We start from the raw sequence: 22111 nt of genomic DNA, 5'->3' as shown, positions 1-22111 counted from the left end.
TTGAGACCCTGATCCACAGAGATAGCTGCCTCTCAGACACCCGCCTCATAGACCCAGATCTTCAGAGATATCCCACCTCCTGGAGACGCCCCGACTCACAGACCCCCACCTCACAGAGACACCCCATCAAATAGAAACCCTGACCCACAGAATGATCCTGACTCCTGGAAGTGCCCTATCCCACAAAGGCCCCAACCCCTAGAGACCTCAGCTCACAGAAGCAGCCTGATCCCCAGAGAACCAGCCTTACAGAAAGAAAAGGAGGACTTGTGGCACCTTAGAGACTAACATGCATCCAATGAAGTGAGCTGTAGCTCACGAAAGCTTATGCTCAAATAAATTTGTTAGTCTCTAAGGTGCCACAAGTCCTCTTTTTCTTTTTGTGGATACAGACTAACACTGCTGCTACTCTGAAACCAGCCTTATAGAGATACCCCAACCCCAGAAACACCTTGCCTCACAGAGACCCCCTGGCCCAGACAGATCTTGCCTCACAGAGATGTCCCAATTCACAACAATCCCCACTCTAGAATGATACCTTGATCTACTGAGAGTCTGAGACCCCTTGTCCCAGGCCTTCAGGGCTATGCTACATCAGTTGATCATGCTCAGTTACATTTGTTCCCCTACAGCTGATAGAAATGCACTTGGCAGCTACACACACCAGTGTTTCATTCGGTTCTCCATGGTGCTGACATCCCAAACAGACTGGTTGTTTTGGGCCCAAGAAGGACTGAGTCTTATTCCAGCCTCACTCACTCCTGTGCCAAAGTGGTTGGAGCTGCCTGAAAAAATGGAGAGAACTGGGCTGTCAACAATGGGGCTTCAGGAGCAGAGCTACCAGCACTCTCCATCTCCTTTCTACACATTGCCCATGTCTCCCACAGTATCCATGTGGGAAATGCCCCAGCCTCCCCTAATGCTATTACTCTGCACATCTTCAGATGCTTCTCAACCAGGACCAGCCAGCAATCATTAGCCAGTCCCAATTAGTGTAGTACAGAAAGGACAGGGACACCTGTGCAAGCCAGGGGCATTTCCAGGGATAAAAAAAGTGGAAGGGAGGACGAAAGATGGTTCCACTGGCCCCCCTCAGGGCTATGGGACACCCACTTCTCCCACAATAACTACTCCACTGGAGCTGTATTTACACAGCAGCACCCCCTTTTTACAAAGAACTAGCTTCTTAAGAAAGGATCCTGATTACAGGACATTTGCTATGGACCCTGTCTGCAGAGATGCTGTCAGTGATACAGACTGCCCCAACGAGATACCTTCTCTCCAATACACCACAGATAAAACCTGACCCACAAAGAGTGTCCTCACCAATACCAGTGCTGATACAGCCTGCCCCACAGAGACTCCTCCTCACTAATCCACTGCTGGTACAGCCTGCCCCACACAGACCCCTCCTCACCAATACACGTATGATACAGCCTGCTCCACAGAGTCCCCTCCTCATCAATAAACCACTGACACAGCGTGTCCCACCGAGACCCTTCCTCACCAGTACACCAATGATACAGCCTGCCCCACAGAAACTCCCGCTCATCAATAGGCCTCTGATACTGCCTGCCCCACACAGACCCCTCCTCACCAATACACGGATGATACAGTCTGCTCTACCGAGACCCCTCCTCACCAATAAACCACTGATACAGTCTGCCTCACACAGACCCCAGCTCCCCAGACATCAGTGACAGCCCGAGTGGGGAAATGGGTTTAATCACGTCCCTTTCCCACCATGACTTAAACCATCCGGCCACCCCGGGCTAGCCCGAGCCTGGGGCAGGGACAATCACGCCGCGGTGGCTCGGATCTCGGAGGCGCGGCTGGGTGTGTTCTGGAAGCGGGTGTAGCTTGTTTTGGCTTGGCGCTGGCGGCTGCCGTCTGCCGTGTTTTCCCAGCCGTGATACAAAGCGTCGGGGAGACGCAGCCTCCCACGGTCTGTAGGGACGTGGGCTGTGCGTGTGCGCCCGCCGCGGGAGCGCTGGTCCCGCTGCCTCCGAGCAGCCGCCAGAGGCAGTGGCGGCAGGTGCCAGTGACCCGCCCGCGCCCAAAGGCTGCATTGCACCGTCCGAGCCCGGCGCGGCTGGTTCGCAGCTCCGGCCCAGCTCACGGGCCCCCTGCAGCCGCTCCAGCCCCCGCCCTGCGAGCAGCAGCAGCGCGCTCCGCGGGGACCGGAGCATGCGGACCGCACCAAGTCTCCTGCAAGGGGGGGCAATGCGTGAGGGGGGGAGCTGAGCGAGCGTGTTTCAAGAGGGTGGAGGGGGAAAACGTTCGGAAAGATTCTCCCGTCCCCCTACGCTCGCAGCCCTAATGGTCCGTTCCGCGTGCTCTATTTAATCCCCTGCTGCAGCACCCGCCCTGGCTTCAGTCAATAGCAGGTATTGTCGCTGTCGCGCGTGGCCGTGGGCCGGACGCTCGCTTCCCGCGGGGCTGAGCCGTGGAGGATCCCCGCAGCCCTAGAGCCACCATGCTGCCGCCGGCGCTGACCCTGCTGCTGCTCCTCGGCTGCCTGGCGGCGGGCAGCGGGACCCTCTCGCAGGACGGTGAGTGGGGCGCCGCGGGGTGCCCGCCTGGGGTCGGGGCGGGGGGTCCAGCCGCTCTCTGTCCGCAAACGCTGTGTCGCGGAGGCCGGGCGCAGCATCTGCAGCCCAGGGAGCGGACCGCGGACAGCGCCGCAGCCCGAGCCGCTGGGAGAGGGGCCGGGGGCCGCCTTCTCCTGCCGGGCGCCTGGCAGCTGGGGTGGCGCGTCTCGCCCGCCCGCCCCCCAGCGCTACCTCGGTTCGGCCGAGCTCAGCCTCCAGCCCGCTGGGGCTGGGGGCGCCGCGCCCCTAGGGTGCAGCCAGGTGCAGGCGAGGGTCCCCCGCTCTGCGGCGCTCAGCGCGGGGGCTGGGAGCCAGGGCACGGCGGGAGGGGGTCGCTGGGCGCTGCTTGCCGCTGGCGGGCGGTGCCGCTATGTCGGTCAGCCAGGCTCCCAGGGCGGCAGGTGTCCCAGCCGCAGCCCGCCGCCTGCCCACCCCTCTTCGAGCTCGGTGCCGGGTTCGGCTCCGGAGTCCCGTCCTCGTCCTGGAGACTGGCTCGGCTCCTAGCCCTGCTCGGCGCTGGCTGCAGTCGCTGTCACGAAAGGGGGGGGGGCTGGACTGGCCGGGCCATCGCCCCTGGGGAGGGTCTCCCGGGCACAGCCGTGTAGCGGCGTCTCGGTGCGTCCAGCCAGCGGCTCTGCGGCCTGCGGCGCAGCTGGGCGCGGTGAGAAAGGGAGGGGCAGGGCCCCTGCCTGGGGGGTGGGGGATGGAGCTAGCGGAGCTGGCCGCGCGGCTCTGGGCTGGAGGGGCCACCCCGGGTCTCCCCTGGGGCCCTCCAGCCTGGGGCAGCTGGTATCAAGGTCACCCCCTCCCCCCCAGGCTGTCCATTTGCCACCTTTTCAGCGAACAGGGATGGCTGGCTCCACACCCCCTCATCCCTGGAATGTTCGAGAGAGGCTGGCACCCCTGCCCCTCCTGCCACAAGGATCAGAGTCTCCCCATGATGTGTGTCTCTATGGCTCCCACTGGGTGACCATGCTGGGGTAGGGGGGTTGGGTGCAGAATAGGGAGCCGGGGGCCTCAGTCACTGCACCCCAAATTGGCCGTGTCACCATCTCAGCAGGCCTGTGCTCTTGCAGCTAAAGATAGACAGGTGCCAAAGGTGACCACAGTCCTGCCAGGGCTGTGGCATGCTGCATTTTGAGGCAGGGCTTCAGTGCTAGAGTTGAGGCTGAGATTGGCTTTTGGTTCCAGGAGCACTTTGGAGAGGTTTATTTAACATTATCAGGCTTGCTGCCTGTCTTCTCTTCTCTGCCTATTTATCTTCCTAGCCAGCTTTCCATTTGTGTCTCTGTTAGTCCATCTGCCTTTCCCATTAAGCTAGAACATACAGTGCTGCAATTAGATGGGTTTAAAGTGCTTGGAAGATAGCAGAAGGCTGCAGCAGGGTTTGGAGAAGACAGACCAATTCCACCAGTTCCTCCCAGAGAAACCTGTTCATATTTGTATGTGTCCTATTGTTCAAGTATCTCTCAAATCCCGCTGGCACTCTGTATACAGATTGTTTATTATGCAGAAAGCATGGAGTGGCTCTGTAGCCCCATAACCCTTGAGACAAAGGGTGTTTACCCATTACGTATAACAACAATAGGCAGAGCGATGCATGCCAAAACAACCTTTAATGAAGTACCACAAAGCAAACATAATTTTGATAAGGCTTTGTAAAGGCAAGCAATGCATTGCTTTTCATAACTATTTTGCTGCAAAATGAAATGCTGGCTGAACCTCAGTAGCCAGGCTTGGGGTCTGAAATGACCATGCACTGATGTCATGTCAGTTGCACCCTCTCTTTATATTTAAAGTATTATATATGCACCTATGTGTTGCTGTACACGTACTGAGACTCATCAGAAGCAGGAAGTAATTCTGAGGTGGGCGGTGAGGGACCAGCAGTGCTAAGACAAGGGTTTCACAGATTTGAAAACCAGAAAGGACTCTTACTAGCTACTCTAACCTCCTACGTAACAGAGGCTGGAGATTTCTCCCAGTAATTCCTGCATCTAGCCCAGCAACTTGTGGTGGAATTAGAGCATGAGGAGAATTAGAGGTGTGAGGTAGAAGAGCATTGTGTGTACTCACATGCTAATTAGAGGACCATTCATCCATCCTCCTCACCCCAGGAGGGGTGTCACCATGAGGCCAGTGTTCAGTACAGGCAGGCTTCTCAGACCATCTCTGCAACTGTGGCCATGTATTTTACCCAGTTAGGTCTTGAATGAGCTTTTCCTCAGTGTGCATTGCAGGTGCTAATGATGGAGGGGCGTGGGACTGCTCTCCTTACACTTCCTCATTGCCTGGTTTCATGATGCATGCTTACTGGGGTAAAATAGACTGGAACCAAAGGCTGGTACAATGGATGAAGTATTGCAGCATGTGGGGAGGATGAGAAACTGGAACCAGGAAATGTCCTGGTTAGGGCATGAACTGGAGGTGCTTGGATCCCAAAGTAGGAGCTGCTCTGCCCATTGAGCTACAGGAGAAGCTCTGCTAGCCCTTCACAACAGGAGAGATTCTATCCTCTTCCCCACCCCACACTAGAGGATAAGACTGTTACTGGATGCAGGGTGTCATGTGACCACACCCATTCAAAAGCCCCAAAGGCAGGCAGTCTCCATGCACTCTAGCTGGTGATGGTCTTAGTGATTATGAGCATGGGGCAGTCATGAAGTCTCAAAGAGGAGTCACCTGGGTATGGCTGGCACCGTGTCATTCTTGACTGTTAAAAAGGCCATGCTAAATGCCACTGAATACCATAGATTCCAAGGCCAGGAGAGACCATTGTGATCATCTAGTCTGACCTCCTGTATAGCACAGGCCACAGAACATTCCCAAAATAATTCCTAGAGCAGGTCTTTAAAAACAAAACAATAAAACCCTCAACCCTTGGTAAAGTGTCCCAATGGCTAATCACCCTCATTGTTTTTTAAGCCTGATTATGTTCAGTGAATTGACTGGGTGTCAGTGTGCATGGAGACACTTTTGAGTGAATTCCAAGTGCTCACAAAAATGCATGTGGTATTGGTTGAGAGTGGTGGGTTGAAGTTCTCTGTGTAGCCCCCAGGCAGAGTACAGCATGGAAAAAGATATGGCAAGCTTCCCCCAGGAAGACGTGTCAGTGTTTCCTTTGTTCTCTGGCCCTTTGCTGAGATATCAGCAAGGGTGATGCTGGCTGAAAAACATAAAACCAAAAAATCTGTGAGTGCCAACCTGGAGCACTGTCTACTCCCACTATGAATGCAGGAAAGCATTGGCTGAGAAATACTGCCCCCTCAGGAAGACATTCTGTATCATAGAATCATAGAATATCAGGGTTGGAAGGGACCCCAGAAGGTCATCTAGTCCAACCCCCTGCTCGAAGCAGGACCAATTCCCAGTTAAATCATCCCAGCCAGGGCTTTGTCAAGCCTGACCTTAAAAACCTCTAAGGAAGGAGATTCTACCACCTTCCTAGGTAACGCATTCCAGTGTTTCACCACCCTCTTAGTGAAAAAGTTTTTCCTAATATTCAATCTAAACCTCCCCCACTGCAACTTGAGACCATTACTCCTCGTTCTGTCATCTGCTGCCATTGAGAACAGTCTAGAGCCATCCTCTTTGGAACCCCCTTTCAGGTAGTTGAAAGCAGCTATCAAATCCCCCCTCATTCTTCTCTTCTGCAGGCTAAACAATCCCAGCTCCCTCAGCCTCTCCTCATAACTCATGTGTTCCAGTCCCCTAATCATTTTTGTTGCCCTTCGCTGGACTCTCTCCAATTTATCCACATCCTTCTTGAAGTGTGGGGCCCAAAACTGGACACAGTACTCCAGATGAGGCCTCACCAATGTCGAATAGAGGGGAACGATCACGTCCCTCGATCTGCTCGCTATGCCCCTACTTATACATCCCAAAATGCCATTGGCCTTCTTGGCAACAAGGGCACACTGCTGACTCATATCCAGCTTCTCGTCCACTGTCACCCCTAGGTCCTTTTCCGCAGAACTGCTGCCTAGCCATTCGGTCCCTAGTCTGTAGCTGTGCATTGGGTTCTTTCGTCCTAAGTGCAGGACCCTGCACTTATCCTTATTGAACCTCATCAGATTTCTTTTGGCCCAATCCTCCAATTTGTCTAGGTCCTTCTGTATCCTATCCCTCCCCTCCAGCGTATCTACCACTCCTCCCAGTTTAGTTTAGTATCATCCGCAATGTACTGTAATGTTGTGCTGTTCACCAGTCGATGACATGTGGGCCCAGGAAAATGTCCTTTGCCACCGATTGTCCTAAAACCCCCCTCTCATGCACCCCTCAACCTCTGAATATGTCCCTGGCACAGCTCTCGCCAATAGATCCCTTCTGGCGGTGTGACTGAGGAACGTGGTACCTCCTCAGAGGGGAGAGTTAAGGTGCTGCAAGTATAAAATTCCCCATCTGTCTCCTCCCCTTGGGAAGTGGCTGCATTGTATCCCACAGCACCTCAAACATTGTAGCGAGAGACAGGAGGTGGGGTTTCACAAAGGGTTCTGTTGCCCAGGGAGCAGATCTGTTGGACTCTGGGAAAAGTCTTGGTACTTCACCATAGTAGCTTTGTGTGTGTGCACTTGCACAGCTGATGTACTGTGCAGATTTTGGTGTCTTTGGGCTGGGAGCGTGCGAGGTGGGGGAGAGGATGATTCTGTGCCTACAAGAACCCCACCAGTAAAAAAGAGAAAGTGAGTGAGTTCAGGAGCAAAACCTTTTATTTATCTGAAAATAGTGTACACTAGCTACATGGGGAACCCCCGAACACTAAAGCTTCAAAGCTTTGGACTCTGGTCTGCTGGGGACCTCATCTACCGAAGGTACCTGTATATCACCTGTTATTGTAGCACCTTACAATCTTTAGTAGCTCTGGGTGCTGTTATCCCAGATGGCGGACTGACAGTAAAAGGGGCCAAGGTGTCACAGGCAGTCTGTGACCAAGCAGGGACTTGAAATGGGATCTCCCAAGTCCCAGGCTAGTTCTCCAACCACTGGGCCATCCTTCCTTTCTCAGCACAGTAGAAAATGTTCTCCCCCATGCCCTTCCTCCTACACTCTCCTAGCTGTGTGCCCTAAAGTCCATTGTTTTAGAGACAGGTAGATTCACCAAGTACCTGACCCTCATGTGAATTCCCAGGCTTCCCCTAGGAGCGCTTCATGCTGAGCAGAAGCACTGTGCTGGGAGGAGATTTCCCTGTCCTAGGTGAGTGCCATGTGTTTCCAGTGAACACCCAGGGAATGAGGCCATCCCCTCACAGGATGCTGAAATGGGTATTCGTGCTTCTGGGAGGGAGCAGTGTCTAATGATTAGAGTGCAGCCCTGGGAGTCAGGAGCTCTGGGCTCTATTGGCTGTGCCACAGGTGTATTGAGTGACCTTGGTCTAGTCAGCAGCCTCTCTGCCTTTTAATTTCTCCACCTCTGAAACGAAGATGATAATAATGACCTGTCTCACTGGGAGGTTGCGTTCATTAATGTTAATATAAGCCCTTGAGCCCCACCTAAGCAAATCTGTAGCGGCATGCTCAGTAATACTCTGATCAGATGGGTTTGCCACCATCTGCTGCCTCAGTTCATGGTCTGTGTGCTTTTGGCAGGCAGGTACTGAGTGGACCTGATGCACTGTAACTGTCCTACAGGAATGACCGCGAGATCCTTGCAATAGTTATTTTTCTTCAGTAGGACACATTTGTACCATAGTGAGGCTGTGGGGCAGTTCTCACAGGGGTGGGGGTGCTTAGTGTAGTCCCTCAGCCCTATAGTCATTTCTTAGCCCATCCTTGCCAGACTGCGAGCTCCTTGTCCTTGAGCTGGAGAAACCATTGCAGTCGCGTTAGAATCATAGAATCATAGAATATCAGGGTTGGAAGGGACCCCAGAAGGTCATCTAGTCCAACCCCCTGCTCAAAGCAGGACCAATTCCCAGTTAAATTATCCCAGCCAGGGCTTTGTCAAGCCTGACCTTAAAAACCTCTAAGGAAGGAGATTCTACCACCTCCCTAGGTAATGCATTCCAGTGTTTCACCACCCTCTTAGTGAAAAAGTTTTTCCTAATATCCAATCTAAACCTCCCCCACTGCAACTTGAGACCCTTACTCCTCGTTCTGTCATCTGCTACCATTGAGAACAGTCTAGAGCCATCCTCTTTGGAACCCCGTTTCAGGTAGTTGAAAGCAGCTATCAAATCCCCCCTCATTCTTCTCTTCTGCAGGCTAAACAATCCCAGCTCCCTCAGCCTCTCCTCATAACTCATGTGTTCCAGTCCCCTAATCATTTTTGTTGCCCTTCGCTGGACTCTCTCCAATTTATCCACATCCTTCTTGAAGTGTGGGGCCCAAAACTGGACACAGTACTCCAGATGAGGCCTCACCAATGTCGAATAGGTTAGGATGTACATTGTGCCCTTTGCAAATACTACTTAGGCTTGGATAGAGGCACATCCACATACTTGTGCTAAAGCAACTCCTGACTTCAGGGCTATCATTAAGGTTTAGCATATGCTACAAACCTTGTTTCACTGCCAGCGTGTGCCCATGTCACACTGGAGAAGTTGGCTGGGGAAGTTGTGGCAACCCTGGTGAACTGATTCCACCATAGGCATGAGAAAGGAGGAGGAAAGTAAAGTGCAATCTTTGTGAATCTCTTGAGACAAAATTAAAACCACTCAGATAGCTTCAGATTGGCTCACTGAGGGGGAATGGGCCTTTCTGTTGCAGGAAGCCTAGCCAAGAGGCAATGCAGCTGTGGTTGCTTTTTTGCATTATTAGACTCGGAGAATAACAAGTGCAACAGAACAGGGAAGCTGTCTATTAAATGTCAGGCAGAGCAAGCAGCGAACCAGGATTGCTGAAACCGACAACTCAGCTATCTGGCAAAAGGCATTAGGATCAATGAGACACACTGGATTGAAAACAATAACAGAGATCAGGGTACACAGAGTCTCCCAGCCATGTACTCAGACAGTGAGGGGAAGTGCTGGCGCTGCAAAGGCAGGGCTGAAACTTTGCTTCCACTCTGACAATCCTCAGGTTTGGGAATAACCTGCGTTACTGACTCAGAGGCTGTGCTGGGGAACGTGGAGGGCACGTCTGCAACGAGCTGGAGGAAGAAACGAGACAAGCTGGGGAGCTGCAATTGCCAGCAATGACTAATGAGTCCCTGCCTGGCCCTTGTGCCTTTCCAGTCTCCTTCCAGTCAGAAGGTTTGAGGAGAGAGAATGCCTGGCTGCTGTCTAGACACAGAATGCATGGGAAAGGCAACTCCCTCCCTGTCCCTCAGCCCTGGTGCCCATGTCTGTGCAGCCTGAGTGGGAAAGTTACTCCTCTCACGCTGGCCCACGTGGAATGTGTGTCTTCCCTTGTTTTATCACTCTCCACCGAGATGAAGGCAAACAGCCTTTAGCTCCACTGCTGGCCAGGGCTCTTTCTGCATCTCTGAGCAATTCCTGGTCACCAGCTACAGTCTCGTCTCCTCCTTCAGATGGCCTCCTTCTCCAAAGCAGTGCTGCTTCTCCCTTCCCCACAGAACCCACCTCTCTGTCCAGGGCAGTCTTAGCTTAGTGGATCTCACTCACACCTCCTGCTTAAAGAATTGCACCCATTGCAAGGATTACTGTGTCTGGCCCCCCTCCTTCTACATATACACAGGAGTGGAGAGAGCTCCTCTGGCACAAGGGCTTGAGAAAGGAACCAGTTCTCACTACCGTGGCAATGCTCTTGATGGAAGAACTGATCCATCTGAGCAAATCTCAGCAGGGTTCTCTTGAGATAATTGGTTCCTTCTCTGACTCATTTTGGTTAGCAAAACTAGAACCAGTTGGTCCATTGCTAATTTCTGTGCCCTGAGTTAGGAGTCCACAAACCAAGAGTCCTAGTGAGGTGGAGAGGGAGTCACACAATGACACTGGGATGTAGGGCTCGCTTTCTGGTGATCCTCTGCACATCTCAGTTGCTCCCCAGGAAGACCCAAACTGGCAAGAGGCTAAAGGTGGACATGACCCACCCTCACCTGGATGGGCTCTGTTCCAACATGACCATCCCTGGGTTTGGAATGCAGAACCATCTCTCTGCTCCCCTCTGTCCTGTCTCTCCTGCTGGGAGGGGGAGCAGGAGAGATGGCTGCTGCTTCTCCCCATCCCATGTTTCAAAGAGCTCTAGGCACTCGCTCCAGCTCCTGCTTCTATCAATGATTTATTAATATTTTAGGAGTTCCAAGAAGCCCTGGTTAGGATTGGGGCCCCATGGATGCTTGGTGCTGCACAAACATGTAAGGAGATACAGGCACTGCTTGTCCTGAAGGGCATGCAGTGGAGTTTGAGACCACAGGTAACGAGGGAGAGGAACCAGACATAGAGACCTTTCTGTTCTGTGTTCGTACAGTGCCTTGCACCTGGGTTCCTGTGTACTATGGTAACACAAATAGTAATAATAGAGTAACAAGGGATGGGGAGGCTGAGGCACAAAATGTAGCTCTGTCAGCAACATGGCCTCCCAGGGTGAGGGGCACTGGGACCCATGTATAAAACCAGCCACGCCAGCTCACTCCTTGTCTGAGATCAGGTCGGCTAGTGTGCGCTGAGCAACTGCTTTTTATGACAGGAGGGTGACTGAATACACAAGGGAGACTATTCTGAATTCAGTGGCCTGAACTCCGGAAGCTCAGTGGGACCCCAGGCATCTTGCTTCTGCAGCAGCGCGGCGCTGACCTCTGTGGCGGCAGCAGAATGGCATTCACTGTGGCATGGTGACGTTCTCGGTGGCTGCATTATTCTGTTACTGCCATGTCTTGTGCTGTGATTGTAAAACATGAAGGCAAAGTTGCTTGTGGCAAGTCCATCACTCTGTGAACTGTTCGCTGCAGAGCATCACTTCTGGGCCCTTGGAGTCCTCTTTGCAGGGATTTGCAAAGTATTACAAATGGCCAAAGACTTGCTTGAGGAGAGAGGGCAATAGCTGTGTCCTGGAGCAGAAAGTCAGCATCTGTCCAGTTGAATGAGAGGCATCGCAGTTGTGACTGTTCAGCAATCCTCAGCCACCCTGTGAACTCCTGAGCTTGTTCCCTGAAATCCTCCTCGCTTCTCCAGTGTGACCAGCTGATGAGCACAACCCAACTGCACGGGGCCTTAGTGCGTAGCAGAAGCAGAGGCCAAAGTGAGAGGCTGGCCAGTAATACTCACCAGGGAGAGGAGTGAACTCTGGCTGCTGCCCACCCAGGTGTCAATGCCTCCCCATTCTCCCCTTGCTCCTCTCTTTGGGCAGTGTCCCCTTTCAGCGTGATGGATCCTTCTCCAGCCAACACCCTTTCATTCTGCTTATGAGATTGCTTTCCAAACCAGTTAATTAAACTGATGCCAAGCCCTGTGTGGACATTATTAATTCAATTTAAACCTGGCTTATCTGTTTAGCTTAACTTGCTAAGGAACCACTAGAAGCCAGGTTTAAACTAAATTGAGAGTGCCTTTGCTGATGGGGCTGGACACCAGCTTAATAGAATTGGTTTGAAATGACAGTGGTGCCATTCTGCATACATCTACACAGCAGCTGGGAGGTGTGATTCCTTGCTCGGGTAGTTGTATACTTGCTAGCTCTCCTTGAACCTAGTGCCAAAAAATAGTGATGTGGTCATGACAGCATGGGTAGTGGCTTGGGCCAGCTGTCTGAGTATATACCCAGGGGTCAGGACTTGTCACACCATGAATGCTTTGGTCTCTTGTGCCAGCTGTTAGCTTGCTGAACATTCATGGGATGGACCTGTCCCCTTTGTTGTCAGTGACAAAACTCTTGTTGACTGGCTTGGACCTTAACTCTTGAAATGGAATTTGCTGTTGCTTCTGCTCTCCATGTGTTTTCATGTCTGCATGTCAAGTCCGTATTGTCCCTTACTCTGGTTTTTAAGGGTAAAAGCTGGGTGCAAACTAAAAACCTGATCATCTTCAGAAACAATAATGCTGTGGGATTCCCATGCACCATGGACTCAGTGCCGTCTCCCGTAGGCCCATCATACCGCTGGAGAGACCACCTTTCACAGGAAAGAGCACTCTTTCTGACTTCAGTGTAGGGCCACTCCATGACATAGGCTCCTGACAGCTCTAAGTTCATCCCAACTCTCTTATTATAGCCATCACTTTCTAAGCTGAAGTTTCTTGTTAAAGAAATGGCATTGGTAGCCCTTCTGGTAGCAGAGTCTATAAATCCATATACTGCTGCCCTGCCAAGTCCTCAGACAGATGGGTGGAAACTGCCAGCAGCTGAGATGTCAGGCCCCTATCTATTCATATAAAAGGGTATTTACCCATTCAGCTGCTAATGGAGCTGTGCTCATGGCACCCAAACTGTGGTGATCTGTGTCATCCATCTTTGGCATTAGCCTGGCCTTAGGAACTTCTCCATTCTCTGGTATTTCAGCAAAGTAGCTGAACAACAAGCACAGTAAAGACGACCGTCTGAAGAAGAGCTCTGTGTTGTTTGACAGCTTGTCTCTCTCCCCAACAGAAGTTAGTCCAGATATTCCCTCCTACATGTTGTCTCTCTAAGCGTAGTAATGACTATTTGCATAGAGCTGTCCCTGGTGGGTTCTGCTCTTCACCTCTCCTAGACTTGGCAGCTTTGCATACTGTTTGCAGTCCTCCCAGTCACACTGTAGTGCTCCATGCTGGGCTCTGACCCTCTCCTCTGACAGGGACTGCTCCATGCACAGGATTGAATGGTCCAAGGCACCACTCAGAGCTGCTGGAGAGAACTGTCCTTCAGGTTAACCTGATTTTGCCACACCTGCTAGATGGCGACTCTCATTGTTGGAACCCGCTGCTCTCCAGTGGCCGGGATTCACTGTGAATGACTCTCCATGGCCAGGGTTATTTTTTGTTCTGAAATTGTTTCTCCTTCTCCCATTAGCCTGGGAGCCAGTAGGAGATTTGGCTGTTTGGTGCCAGGTCTACAAACTTTCTAAGTTTTGTGCCCTGTTGGATGAGCCTGCAGGAGACAGTCTCCAGGTAATGGGGCTCCTGCCCCTTTTCATGGGACTTCTAAAGGATTTAGCTGTGACAAATCACTAGGAAACATGCCCTGAGCAGAGGAGAGGGTGTGGGCTCCGAGGGGTTTCCAGCCCTTATTTCTAGGGTTTCTTATGTATATGTTCTTGTAGCTCCCAGGGGAAAAATAATTTTTATTTTCCATTTTTCTTTGAACGACATTGGCTGCTAGGGTTCTGCATGACAATTTCACTGAACACACACAGATCCCTGTAAAGCAAAGAGCAGCCCTAGGACCCCACTCTGAGGGGCAGGATGGCCCGAGACACCAGATACTATCCAACCAAATCACCTGCTTCATTGGCAACAAGCACATCAGAGATTGGCCCTGAAGTAGAAACTCTGGCATCATCGTGCAGAGATCCCACAGTCTTCAAAGGGGCTCAGACCCTGTCCTGCTGCCCAGAGGCTGTTCTGGCCCTCACGCCCCGGAGACGTGTCAGACCACCAAGCCAAGAAACATCCATGGAAAAGGCAAGTGCGTAAAAGCCACAACCTCAGGAGAGGAGACCTGCAGGCTGTCGGAGCAGTGCCACCTCACCGGTTGGCTTCATGTTAACAGAGACTTTTAACAGCCCAAGCAAGAAATCAGAAATGCTGCAGCAGCAGGGGCACCCTAGTGTCTTACTGTGTAAAAGCTCCTTTTGTTGTGCACAGTGTTTGTACGACTGTTACTATGCAAGTAACGCAGAGGGGTGGGCATGATTCTCTTCGTACATATGCTGGGGTAAATCAGAAGGAACTGTGGATTTCAATAGGGTTCTACTGGTGTAAATCAGTGTGGGACAAGGGCTTCTCAGTCCAATCTTCTGATCTGCTGATAAATGAGAATAACTGTTCCATGTTCCTGAGCTATGCTCCGGGGCGTGTGGGGCCAGTCTTTCAGAAGAGCTCTGCACCCCACACAAAAATGACACTGCTAGTTTAGATGTCTGTCTGTGCAGAGCATCTGAAAGTCTGGTCCATGGTGCCGTGTTTGGTAGGTGTCTCATTGCTCATGGTCTACTATACACTCATGCTGCTGGCCCATGGGGGCCTGGCTGTAGTGATTCCTGCATGGACTTGTCCCCACAGAGACTGCAGCAGAGTCTCTCCAGCAGGTCCCAAAGCTAGCTGGTAACATGTGGCCCATCAAATGCAGAGAGCAGGACATGGAAGGGGCAGGAGAGCCCTGTGTGCCCCACTGCCTGTCCTGGGATTCCCCCTTCTGCACAGATACTAGGGACAGCTGTACCCTGCTCTGCTGCTTGCGCTCCTTCCCCATAGATACTTGCAGCCCTGTCCTTCCTCCTGGATACAGGTGATGCTCAGTAATTGCAGTGGGAGAGCAGAGCCATAGGAGTGGCTGGACCGTGCATGTTTTCCTTACAGACCCAAGCTTGGCTGGATCCTCCCCAACGCTGCCCCTGTCTCTGCCTCAATGGCTCTGGATGCTTTGGTTTGTATCTATGTAACTCAATCTGGAATGCTCCTGCCTGAGTCTAGCAGGGGGCACTCCTCACGCTGTCCAGCTAGTCCAGGGCTCACTGTGAATGCCTCTGCTTTAGACTCTGCCCTGGTGACATGCGCTTGGAATAGCACTGGCTCCCAAGCTGCTACTGTCCGTCCCTTGGCTAAATATGCCACAGGGTGGTGATGAGCAGGACTCTGCATTGCACACTCTTGTTACCAGCATTCCCTGCAAATCTTTCTCCTGGCTGGACTCTGCTGTCTGTAAATACATGCCCTGAAGGGTCTTGGAAAGGTTCTGTGGCTGTTGAGATCTGGGGTGAGGATGAGATTCCTGAGACAGAGAGAGTTGGGACCAGCCTCCTTTCCCCTCCCTTGGGGGTCGTGCAGGGAGAGGGACAGAAACTTGCCCAGGGCTGTGCCAGGAGGAACATGCTTCCTCCACGCCCGCTAGGGGTTGTGCAGGGAGAGGACGCAGTGCTGGATGCACAGGCAGTGGCTATGCCCTGCACTGAGATTCCCTTACAATGTTGCCGCATTTTGCTGAGCTAATTGGCCGCCACCCCTGTGTGAAAGTGTAAACACCACTGGGAAACACAGCCAGCAGTAGCCTGTGTCTGTGCGGCTGGCTGCCAGAGCCACAGGCAGGAGCTGCTGCTGCCATCAGAGTGGCTGCTTCTCCCTGCTTGCTGCCATTGAGCTCGCCCATATTGCACCTCAGGAATGTGTGGGCACAGCCAGCCCCCGGAGTGTTTGGGGCAGCACCGGGGTGGGGGACAGGGGAGGAAATGGAGGGGAGTACAGTCCATTGCCCAAGGCTCTACTCCTTTCCCCAAGTCCTGTTATGGGCTGGGGAGGGGGCTGCTTTCCAGCCCCTTGTACAGTGTGTGTCTGTGATGATCATAGGGCCCTGGGGCTGGGACCTGTTGTGATGAAGTAGAGAGCGGTGTTGACCTGGGAATGTGGCAGGGGAGTTTCATTGGCGATGGGATACCTGAGAGCCTGTAACCTGAGCCAGGAGGGGGATGGGGGAGGTAACACCTCTGCTCGGGAAACTGGACAAAGGCTGGAGGAGAGAGCCTGCTGGAGGGTTTTTGGTTTCAGTTTTGTGCTGGGTGGTGGAAAGCAGGGAACCCCAAGGTTGGGGTCTAAGCTCCCTGCCCCCCAGAAGGACTTGACTCAGGGGTCCTGGTGGTACCCACAAGCTCTGTTTTAGACTGTGTTCCTATTGTCCAATAAACCTTCCATTTTACTGGCTGACTGAGAGTCACGGTGAATCTTAGGAAGAGGGGTGCAGGGCCTGGACTCCCCCACACTCCGTGACACCTGTCCATGCGGGAGGGGGGCTCTAATTGCGCCCTTGTCTAGAAACAACCTGCCAAGGCATGACCCGTCCTCCTCAGCAGATTCTCCTGGGCTCGCTCCTTTCCAGCACACCCTGCCTCAGGGCTCCTATTAACTGCCTATTGATTGCTAATGACCAGCCATGTTCCAGTCCTTCAGCTCTGCTTAAGTGCAGTAGGCAACTGATAACTTGATCAAACCCCTGGAATGCAGCATCCTGTGGCAAGGGCCCAGCACCTGAGTGTGCAAGTATGGGGGCGGGGGGAGGTGGGTTCCATTTGGGGAGAGGATGTTATCACATCCCAGCACCCTGCAATCACTCTTGTGCCAGCGTCAGTTATATCCAAGGTCCAAGTGATTGTGAAAGCTGGGCCCAAATCATGTGGCAAGGCCCTGGGTTCTAGAGCACTGTAGTGTGGCAGGCTGGAAAATCCATAGCTAGGCTCTGCGTTCTAGAGCTGTAGTGCGGCAAGGCCCTGGGTTCTAGGTGGCTCTAGTGTATTAGTTTTGCTTTCCTGCATTTGAAATGAGTGATCTGCTCAGCATGGGTCTCTGTATTATTGGCCTTGAGATTAATGTCATTACTTTGTGCTGTTCCCTTGTCTTCTGCTTTCGAGCTACCTCAGATGTTTGTACTGAAGGAGCTATAACTGTTTTGTCCACACAGGCATGGAAGAAGCTGTGGAGAGGAGGTGGCAACATAGAAAGGGTGATCGGGGCTTTTGGCCACTGGAGAGGCAGTCTGAGATTGTGAGATATACACAGTAGCTGGCTGCTTCTGCTAAAATGATTAGCTGTGAAAGAATGAGCAATGTACTTGTAGGCTGATGGGTGCAACACTATAACAGTAGAACAGCCAAAGATGGCAATTTAAATATGAGAGTGAATACCCCTTTGAGATGAATGGGACAGTTCTTATGTTTTGCAGAAATATTGTGTCCAGCTGCCTGCAGACTCAGGCAGACACCACTGGATTGGTTACTCAATTCATATTTTCCAGATTATCTTCAAAATCACCAGAGCAGACTTTCAGAAATGCTCAGAATCCAGCAGCCCCTGTGGAATCCTTCCCCGCACAGTGAGACCAACAGGGATTCCACCCTTCATTGTCCTCAGTGGAGCTGTGGGAGGATGAGCTGTTTTGAAATCTGGCCCACAAGGGCTAGAAACTGCATTTAAAAGGCAGCCATGAGCATGGTGGGTGATTGCAGACTGAGGAGTGCAGGGCCATGCTCTAACCCGCCCCCTTGCTCTGTCAGTCAGAGGCACATCACTTCGCATTGTTGGCTGGATCCCCTCCATCTGTGAATCCTGACTCACCCCCGGCTGACTCCAGGCTGCCCCATGCTGCACTTCCATCACCATGCCTGGCCTTTCACCTGCTCCTTACAAGGGTAGGCACCTGCCCTTGCCTACACTGCCGTTGCCTGGCACACGCCTTTCTGCGCTGTCTGTCTCCCAGCTGTGAGTGCTGATTAAGGAATCCAAGCAACAATCGCTGGTGGCCATGCACAATCTAAATATCACTGAACTAGAAAATTAGCCAACACTCCAGTGGTCCAGGGCTGCCTGCCTGCCTCAGGTCTCCCCACCACTAGCCTGTTTAGCCCGGAAAGGCTTTCAGATGCAGACTGCAGCCATTCTCAGCACAGCCAGAGCTGAGCCCCTTCACTGGGAGGTGGCCGGGGTGAGATGTGGCAGGTCTCTGTGCTCAGAAACTGTCCAGTCTGTGCTAGGAGCCAGGATCACAGCATTCCTGGGACTTGACCTGCCGTGTTCTACACAGCACAAATGGGAGAACTCGAAATACAGCTGCTGCTCTGCCCACAAAATCCACCCCACATGCTGGGGGGTGAATGAGAGGGATTGCCTAGAACCAGCTGATACCTGCTCCCCACCTCCACGCTCGGGAGTCCAATGTTACTGCCCCAATGTCCTGGCGACTGATAACAAGAGACTGCTGAAACCATTAGAACCCATCCTACTACAAATCACCATGCCACAGCAGGCAACTGGCCCCTTCCTAGGGCTGTGGAGAGTGAGAGTTGCTCCCTGGCCCCAGCCCCTGGTGCAAAGAGGAATGCTTCATTGCAGGCTAGCTGCAGGGTCCAGTGTTCATATCCTTGCCATACAGTGGCCCCTCTCTTCCACAGCAGCTTGCCTCCATTCCCCACCCTCAGAAGGTGGATTAAGGCAGAGGTGGGCAAACTTTTTGGCCTGAGGGCCACACTGGGGTTGCACAACTGTATGGAGGGCTGGGTAGGGAAGGCTGTGCCTCCCTAAACAGCCTGGCCTCTGCCTCCTATTCGCCCCCTATTCACCCCCTCCCACTTCCCGCCTCCCTCAGAACCCCCGACCTATCCAACCCCCTCTGCTCCTTGACTGCCCCCTCCCAGAACCTCTACCCTATCCAATCGCTCCCCGTCGCCTGACTGCCGTCTGGGACCTCTGGCTCCCCACCCCCTTACCATACCCCAGGAAGAACAGCGGGGGAGGGGCCGAGAGCTAGGACTCCCCAACTGGGAGCTCAGGGGCCAGGTAGGACGGTCCCATGGGCCAGATGTGGCCCGCGGGCCATAGTTTGCCCACCTCTAGATTAAGGTCTCCTGGGGCCCTGGGCCAGAGCAACTGTGGGCGCCCCCTGCACTGGACCCATGGCCCTGCCCCACCCCTTCCACCTGTGGCCCCGCTCATGGCTCTGTCCCGTTCTGCCCTGTTGCACCTATGGCCCTATCTGGTTTTGCCCCTTTCCCCTGCGGCCCTGCCCCCATTTTGCCCACGGTCCTACCCATTCCACCCCTGCCACTGCGGCCCCACTACTCGTTTGCTCCTTTCTGGCGTGCCCGCCCTGCCCTCATGGCCCCAAGACTGGAAAAGCTTCTGTCCTCCCACCACGGCAACAGGGTCACAGCAGGGAGTGAGAACTCCTCCAGTCCCAGGGTGCAGCCAGGGTTGGGGCGCTGTGGCTTCTGGGTGCTGGGGCTTCTCCCACCTGGCACTTCTGTCAGGGACCAGGGTTGGGGTGCTGGGGCTTCCCCTGGCTGCTCCATGGCTTGTGCCAGGGCTCCAGGCTTCCGCTGCCCCACAGTGGATTTCTGCCGGGGCACCCATTTTTCTGGGGTCATGGGCCATTGGATAATCCTCCACTGCCCAAGCTGACCTTCCATCTGCCTGTGCTTTCCCTTCTGCCCCACGTGATGCCTGCTCCACCACCCCCAGCTGCTCTCCCTCTTGGGGCACTTTTCTGCCTATCCCCCAGCTGCTCTCCATGAGGTGGGGTGGGGGAGAAGGATCACTGGTCCCACAGCAGTTCCTCTTCCCTGGTCTGTGAGGCAGAGAAGAGGCGGTCTCTGGCTCTGCATGGGAGCTAGGGGAGAGGCCTGGGCCTGGCTCTGTAGGAGGCTCCTATAGCTGCCAACCATAGGTGCTGGAACTGGGGTGCTTGAAGTGGTTTCCATCATAGACAGGGTTTACAGTTTGGTTCAATGGTTCTCAGCACCCCCCGTATACAAATTATTCCAGATCCCCTGCTGCCAACACCACTGGTCCCAGTCTGTCCTGGGAGGTAAGGAGCAAGGAGAGTAAAGGGAGAAGCAACAGGATGGAGGGAGGGAAAGATTTTTACCTGAGGTAAAAGATGAGGAGGGGCTGGGCTGAAAGGCCTAGCACAACCAGGGCCAGGGCCCCTGGAGCTGCAGAATGGTCTTCACCCAAACCTGCCGCCTCCAGAAAACTTTGCCTTTGTGGCCGAACTGCTTCAATTTGAGGCTATGCCGAAGTGGGAAGTTTCTGTGGGTGGGAGTGAGCAAGAACAGGGCATCTGAGCAGGAGAGCTACAGCCTTCCGAGTCTTCTGGGCTCCGGAAAAACTGCCTGGGGTGGAACCAGAAAACAAGGCCTGATGAAGAGAAGGGGGCTTTGTACCCCTGTGCCCATGGCACTGAGTGTTGGGAAACCACAGGTCAACCAAGCTTGCACAGCAAGTATGTTTGTTTGCCTAGCTCCTCAAAAGGGCCTGATCCAAAGCTAATTGAATTCCAAGACTCCCAGCTCCAGCTAAGTTAACTGCCTCGCTCCAGACTTGCAACTCATGAAAGCTGTGCTGTGGGTTGAACAGTAACTTTATAGTCCAGATTGCTGCCTGAATTATTAACATACAATCTGTAGAGAGAAGAGAACTTGCCATAGAAAAAAAACCTGTGTCAATAAAGATAAACTGGATCCTTCTGCTGATGAAGGATGTGACAAGCAGCTCCATTTGTGTGTTTAAGGAGAATATAATGATCTGCTGTTCTGTTGTATGACCTGAGCGATACTGTGCAATGGTGTAGTCAGAGGCTGTATGATAATTGTGTGTGGGGGGGCAAAGTTAAGGGGTCATGTTTAACCTTACCTTGGGCAGTTCCTGACACTTCCGTGCCAACTCTGCAGCCTTCATGGTCTCAGCGCAGTGGCCTTCTATGGAATTAAAGGAAACATGTTACAGTAAATAATCCAGTCCTAACCTGGTCTGGGAGTGTGTGCTCACACACCTAGAGTGACCAAATACCCAGAGCAGCTTGTTGGTAGAATAGGCCTCTAGAGGCCTCTATGCAAGAAGGCAGGAGATCTAGGTTCTGTCACTCCCCTGTGAATTTGGGTGAGTTACTGAACCATTGCTTCCTTTTGTCTCTTTAGACTGCAAGCTCTGCAGGACAAGAACTGCCTCTTACCATGTGTTTGTACAGCACCTAGCACAACAGAGACACCCACTACGGTGGCCCACGAGACCCTCCTGCCCAGTTCTGGGGACAGTCAGGGGACAAGGGATGGATGGGGCAGGGGTCCCGGGGGAGGGGGTATCAAGGAACACGGGGGGTTGGATGGGGCAGGAGTCCCAGGGGGTGGGGGTGGGCCACGACCCCCTCGTGGGGTGAGGAGGGAACTGGTTGTTAAGATTTTGGCAGCTCATCACTGGTTATAACCTTCCCTGCTAGATTGAAAAGTCCACTATTAAATATTTGTTCCTGCTGTAGGTATTCATAGCCTGTGATCAAGTCACTCCTTAACCTTCTCTTTGTTTAGCTAAATAGGCTGAGCTGCTGGAGTCTCAGTCAGGCAGGTGTTCCCATCCTTTAATCCTTCTCTTCTCTGAACCCTCTCCAATTTATCAACATCCTCCTTGAATTGTGGGCTCCACAACTGGACACACCAGTACCAAATGGAGAGGTAAAATCTCTACTTGAGATTCCCCTGTTTACGCATTCCAGAATCACATTAGCCCTTTTGGCCACAGCATCACATGGGGAGCTCATGTTCAGCTTATTATCCACCACGACTCCAGATCTTTTCCAGAGTCACTGCTTCTCAGGGTAGAGTTGTCCCCTTCATGTAGGTACGGCCTTCCTAGATGTATACACTTACGTTTAGCTGTATTAAAATGCACATTGTTTGCTTGCACCCTGTTACCAAGCAATCCAGCATGCTCTGTCTGTGACTTTTCATTATTCACCACTCCCTCAATTTGTGTCACCTGCAAACTTTATCAGTGATTTTGAGTTTTTTTCAGACCACTGATATAGATGTTAATTAGTGTAGGGCCAAGAACCTATCCCTGTGGGACCCCACTGGAAACATACCTGCTTGATACTCACAATTACCTTTTGAGATCTGTCACTAAGCCAGTTTTTAATCCATTTAGTCTGTGCCATGTTAATTTTATATTGTTCTA

At 52.7% G+C, this 22111-nt stretch overlaps 1 protein-coding gene across 3 annotated transcripts in view; it reads left to right on the top strand.

The window, feature by feature from the left end:
- The first annotated feature begins 2348 nt into the window (after positions 1-2348).
- CADM3 (cell adhesion molecule 3) overlaps positions 2349-22111 on the top strand; it is a 146466-nt gene continuing 126703 nt past the window's right edge. Inside the window, exon 1 of one of the 3 annotated variants that reach the window (XM_084613750.1) lies at positions 2349-2552. In XM_084613750.1, the coding sequence (XP_084469876.1) occupies positions 2477-2552 (76 nt within the window). In that variant the 5' untranslated portion in view covers positions 2349-2476. The remainder of the gene's footprint in view (positions 2553-22111) is intronic. The other 2 variants (XM_084613751.1, XM_084613752.1) reach the window with 2 other exon arrangements.

Source organism: Lepidochelys olivacea, assembly GCF_965140295.1.
Source record: "Lepidochelys olivacea isolate rLepOli2 genome assembly, chromosome: 24".
Classification (NCBI taxonomy): Eukaryota; Metazoa; Chordata; order Testudines; family Cheloniidae; genus Lepidochelys; species Lepidochelys olivacea.
The sequence above is the reverse complement of the archived record's forward strand: the minus strand, read 5'-3'. Positions and strand labels throughout refer to the sequence as shown.